The sequence below is a fragment of the Haliotis rufescens genome, unplaced genomic scaffold (assembly GCF_023055435.1).
Source record: "Haliotis rufescens isolate VD_foot unplaced genomic scaffold, xgHalRufe1.0.p SCAF_24, whole genome shotgun sequence".
NCBI lineage: Eukaryota > Metazoa > Mollusca > Gastropoda > Lepetellida > Haliotidae > Haliotis > Haliotis rufescens.
The window spans coordinates 1,744,372-1,750,648 of NW_025963935.1; the positions used below are offsets into that span (position 1 = coordinate 1,744,372).

A 6,277-nucleotide genomic window follows, 5' to 3' on the forward strand; every position below is an offset into this window, starting at 1 on the left:
TCTGGTACTGTTACATGTTGCTCTCACCAAATGTACTCATACCCGCAAGATCGGAGTATCTTTTTGACACCCGAGGCGCAGTTATTTTTACCTTTGCCATCGTAAAGAATTATCATGTTATAGCATTTCTTTCGGAATCTGGTACTTGGCATTTTAAGCATTTTTATTCCATATTTTATTACCTTTATGCAACTAAATATATACACTGGGTATCTTCCACATTTTCTGTAAACTGTAACATTTGGAATTCACTCCTAAAAACCTTTTATTCGCAAAGAGATGTACCTTCTCTATTGTATCATAGTTATCTCGGCCCCATACTTTAGCACCATAGAGTAGAATAGGGCTGATCTTAGTGTCGAAAATCTTGGAAATGTTTCATCGCCAATATTTCCAAGGGGTTTTAAGTTTTGTAAAATGCCAATTAAAATCTTTTTGGCTTGCAGTGCGGCTTTGTTGCCAATGACCAAGTTAGTCGATTTGTAAAATGTACCCCCAAATATTTGTAACTTCTTACAACCTCAAGTGTTTCACCTTTATAGAGCCCTTTTTCTCGTTTTGATAATTTCCCTCCATTTTTGAAAACTATAACCTTTGTCTTATCGATATTGACCTTCAATTTCCATTTGTTACAATAACACTCACATCATTCATTAACTTTTGAAGTCCAAAACTATATGATCAGCAAAAAGAAGCAGAAAAAGTTTAATAGTTTCTGGATGGAGTTGGATGCCCTCGTTACAATGTTCAGATAATTGTATCGAATGTTCATTTATGAAAAATGAAAACAGAAATGGACTTATAATACATCCTTGTCTAACCCCAATATTGCAGTAGAAGGAATCAGATAAGGTGTTATTGTTTCGAACACAGACCTTCACATTGTGATGTATGCAACATAGTAATTTACCAATTTTAGTACTGATACCTTGAGATTTGCAAAGGGACCACAACATGTTTCTGTTTATTGAGTCAAACGCTTTAGCAAAATCAACATATATAGCATACATTTTTCTCCTTTTTGTGCTAAATATCTCTGTACAAGTGTCTGCAATACAAATGCATTATCAATTGTAGAGTATCCATGCCTGAAACCGGCTTGTGCTTCATGTATCTTATGAAAGGAATCGGTCCCAAATACTTAACGTTTGTGTATAATACTGGTAAAAATCTTACTGAAAAAACTCAAAAGAGTTAAACCCCTATATAAAGTTGTTGGTGACATTAGTTGATCCCAGTTTGTGCAAAGGAATTACAATCCCCAAAGTCCACTGTTCTTTTCAAGCATAACGTTAAAAAGGATTGCAAGGTAGGGAAGGAGAATTTCGACTGAATATTTAAAAAATTATCTTCACCGGCTGCTTTATTACTTTTTAAGTTTGCGATGCTTTCCGAAATTTCATTTCGTGTTATAGGGGAATCAAGAATATCTGAAGTTAACTGACAAAAAGTTATAAAATGCATTCGATTCGTCGATATCAAAACATCTTTCCTCGTTCTCTGTAGAAGTTGAAAACAGATCCCTGAAATAGTTAAACAAATCAACAATTGGAATATTGTTTTGTGTATAACGATTGGTATTTAGCCCTTTAAGAGTGCCCAAATATGTTTAGAATCGCGTATACAATTTTCAAGTTTTTCCTGCTTCTCTTTGAATAAATTCGCTTTATTTTCTCTGCCTACTCTATTATATTTATTTCTAATATATGTATCCTCATATAATGAGTTATTATCCTTTTTTGCTCCTAAAATTGTTTAAATATTTACATCTTTCTTTTTTGAGTAGCTTACATTCACGGTCAAACCACTGTTGACTGGATGTGTTAGAAGTACACGCTCTTTTCATGTCACTTGCTGCCGTGCACAAGGCCTCTGACATGTATCTAACACTTTCGTCTATATGGTGTACCACTTCAACAGCCTTGTTTAATAAAGAGCAGCATTCACTGCTCAACAATTTGTACATAAATTGGTCAGCTTTATCATTGACCCAAACGAATTTAGAAGCCTTCTTATTACCATGAGCTTGCACGGGTTTAGTCTGCACGGAAGTATATAAGATGACAGGATTCCGTGCGTGATACAATGTTATAATTACAGCATACGTCAAACAACCCAGATGAACAGATTATGTAATCTATGATGCTAGCACCTTGATTGGCAATAAACGTATAGTCTCGAACTTCTGAGTCTGACCAACATCTTCCATTCATGATATGTATATTTAAGATACTGCATTAATTTAATAAACTTTTTCCAAAGTTGTTTAACACATTATCTGCTGACGCTCGTACCATGTTAAAATGGTCGAGTATAAAACTATACTCGGAAGTCCTTATTTTTATCATTTATGTGATAGTTAACACAAAGTAGACTTGAATTATTATACTGAGTCAAATTAAAAACTTCACATTTTAAAAAGTAATCCCATATATGATATACAACGGACAAATGTATCAGAGAAGGTAATTTGTAATCATTAATGTCCAAAGAAGGATTTTAACTATCGCTGGTAACCATAATTTGTTCCAAGCACCTATGGTATTCGGTAATAACATCAACAGTTTAAATCATAAGTCCCAAGCACGAGAATCTGATGGCACACAAATTCAGTAGCGTGTATGGCCACCATGTGCGTTGACAACTGCCACACATCGCCTCCGCATGGACCTTGTGATGCTTGTGAACACATGATTGGAAAGACGACGCCATTGTTGCTGCAAAAATGGTGCCAAGATCTTGCACATTCTGTGATTGGTTCTGGAGAGTGCACAGACTTCTGCCAAGAGCATCCAAGACGTGTTCAATGGGATTGAGGTCGGGAGACCTTGACGGCCAGTCCATGACGTTGACTTCCCGCATTCTGAAGGTAATTCCTTGTCAAAATTGCTGTGTAAGGTCTGGCATTGTCGTGTCGGAAGATCAAACCAGGTCCATGTGCTGCCATAAAAGGCAGAAGTTCTGGTGCCAGTACCTGGTCGCGGTTGCCACGGATGACAAGAAGCCTGGAACGTGCATTGCCACAGAAAGCACCCCACACCATGACACTTCCGCCTCGAAATCTGTCAACTTCCTGTACACAACACTGGGCGTAACGTTCATGACGGCGCATCCACACCCTCGCCCTACCATCAGCAAATCGAAGATTAAATCGGGATTCATCACTGAAGACCACTTGATTGACGACGACAATTCCTCTGAGTCCATCGTAAGTGTCGCTGTGCCCACAATTGACGTTGACGTCTCTGTAATTGAGTCAGAATCGGCCCGCAGTATGGCCGTTGTGCTTGAAGGTGAGCAGTTCTCAGACGGTTTCGAACAGTTTGCGCACTGAGTCTACCCCTAAACAGTTCATTTCTGGTTGATGTGCCGTCAAAAATCGGTTACGGAGGAGACGTAAGACAATCTGATGATCCTCTGCATGTGACGTCACACGTGGTCGACCTGGCCGAGGGCGATCAGCGGTGGTACCCGTTTGCTGTAGACGCGTCTGTAAATCATAAACAGTCCGTCGACTAGAACCCATCCTCTTTGCGACTTCAGCTACGGACGATCCCGTATGCAACATGCCGATGGCACGTTCACCTTGCACATTTGAAAGGCGTGGCATGACAAATGGCCGTAAAGACTTTTGTTTCCTTGTGTTTTGCTAACAAGTATGACTGAAAACACGTGCGGTATTATGGCCACGTGACCAGTTGCACGTGAAAAACCACTGTTGCCACTATAGGTGCCACCTGCACAAAAACGGGTGTTATCTGAAGACAATACGTAGCCATTACTGTTTAAATACACAATAAGGGCCCACACTGATAACTGATCAAAATGTTAAAATTTTAGGATTGTGAAGTTTTTAATTTGGTTCAGTATATTATCGTTTTAATTATAGCTTCTCACAAATAGAGTTATTAGTAAAAATAAGCCAAAATATGGTAAATTGTGCTCTATTTTAATTTTCCAATTATTAGAAAATGAGCGGTCATGAATTATTAGTATTATCAACCTAGCCATTTGTTATCTCAAAATAATCCAACACGTCTTATGATGGGACGGCAGTGTTCAAATTCCATATAACTTCTATAATTCTAGAATTTTGATGCAATGGTCGGAATTGTATCTTAAATTATTATTTTATCAGGAATAATACTTTCCAATATCGTGTTATTTTAGTTGCAGCTTCCACTGATTATACTAAAAATGATAAGAACCATAAGTGTTGCACTTTGGTTCAGGTGATGTGCTGGATATTTTTTTACGTCTGGAACAATTTGACCAGTCAGCGTAGGGTTGGTTGGTTCGTTGTTTAACGCCGCACTCAGCAATATTCCAGCTATATGACGGCGGTCTGTAAATAATCGAGTCTGGACCAGACAATCCAGTGATTAGTATCATGAGCATCGATCCACGTAATTGGGATCGATGACATGCATCAACCAAGTCAGTGAGCCTGACCACCCGATCCCGTTAGTCGCCTTTTATAGCAAGTATGGGTTGCTGAAGACCTATTTTACCCCGGAATTGTCACGGGTCGTCACCGTAGGGGCTTCCTGTGCTACATGTATTTCGATTGCGAAAACGTTATGTTGACATTTAATAGTCAAACTGCCTCAAATATGACTTTTAGGGAGTCATGGTACGGCATTTATGATATGTGTATCCATTCTTTTGCAACTAAAGTTCGTTTCAAGGCGTCAATAGCGGTAATTTGACCGTGGTTGCTGTAAATATAGGTGCGTTACTACCGATCTACCGATCAAACGATTTCCCCGAAATTATTGTAAACATTATTATAATTTTTGAATGAAATTTTGATTATTTTTAATAAAATATATTTCAGATATTAGTCCAGATAAACAATGAACATAATAATAGGATTAAATCGCGTACTTCAGTTCGGATGTGTTGACTGGTATTTCCGGTGTTACGTGATCGCGGTGATCAGCTGATAATGTTTGCCGTGATGGGGGGCGGGGGGCATCGTGTCAGTGTAAAATTTCAGTTTATTAAATATATCAGTAAATTTTGGGAGCCATGCGTTACCGCGCTATAACCGAGTTATCGTTATAATGAGGGCGTCAATGGTGAGGGAACACTATCTCTGATTCTCAGTTCTGTAGATGTAACATTTTACAGAATTTATTGGTTAGATTTGGGGCAGGTACATTTTAAAATAGGGCAAGTAAGACTGTTGGTCATACTTGCCCTTGGTCAAGTAACATTTTAAACTAGGGCAAGTAAGACTGTTGGTCATACTTGCCCTTGGTCAAGTAACATTGTTCATAATTTTTCACCCCCTGCTGACTTTGGTCGAAGCAAAAAGTCTTTTATTCGAAAGATTTGAGCAACATTCAATGTGGTACCTGTGATTCTAGGTAAGATCAACACACACCACAATAGACATAACTTACATTTGGATGATTCTTAGGATGAACACTCAATCTGCTCGTCTTCTCAAGCTTCTTTGCGTCATAACTCGGACAGTCTGACGTTTCATTAACGTATTCGAAATTCGAACTGAAGCAATTTTCAACACATCTTACTTGGCACAACGTAATGCCGATGTTCCTGATGGTGAAAGACCTGTACGCCATTTGCTCTGTCATCTGAAAACCACATTTCTTTGAGCAGCATGCAGAAATTCCAAACAAGATGAAAACAGTTGCTGTTAATGCCAGCTGCAAACCGCAACAGTTACTTGAACACAGCGACAGCATCTTGTTCACAGAGGAGTACAGGAAACAGACAGAGATGTGCTGAACGACTACGACACAGAATTCCGAAGGCTGCCACCTAGCAAACGATGAATACAAGACACGACTGTTGGAGAGTATCACCTGACAATTTCACGTTCCCCGTCTTGAAGGCTATGATGAGATCAATATTACGCACATGTTTAAAACATGACTCACAATAAACATGTGGATCACGTTCATTGGTTCAAATTGTTGACGTAGAATAAGTGTTCGATTACGATAAATGTCTACCGCTGCGAGTGAGTGGGATGTACTGCGTTCAGCATGGCTTTGGGCGTCCCTATGTTATTGTTTCCCTACTTACATGTGATAAATGTCTACCGCTGCGAGTGAGTGGGATGTACTGCGTTCAGCATGGCTTCGGGCGTCCCTATGTTATTGTTTCCCTACCTACATGTGATAAATGTCTACCGCTGCGAGTGAGTGAGCGAGTGGGATGTACGCTGTGTGTGAGTGAGTTGGCGTGAACACTGCGTTAAGCATGGCTGGCGGTACCCCTATATCAAGTTTTACCTACTCATATG

At 39.2% G+C, this 6,277-nt stretch overlaps 1 protein-coding gene across 1 annotated transcript in view; it reads right to left on the reverse strand.

Moving 5' to 3' along the window:
- LOC124127178 (palmitoyltransferase AKR1-like) overlaps window positions 1–5,786 on the reverse strand; it is a 65,110-nt gene extending 59,324 nt beyond the window's left edge. Inside the window, exon 1 of the mRNA XM_048401939.1 lies at window positions 5,409–5,786. Within this exon, the coding sequence (XP_048257896.1) occupies window positions 5,409–5,714 (306 nt within the window). The 5' untranslated portion in view covers window positions 5,715–5,786. The remainder of the gene's footprint in view (window positions 1–5,408) is intronic.
- Window positions 5,787–6,277: the final 491 nt, after the last annotated feature.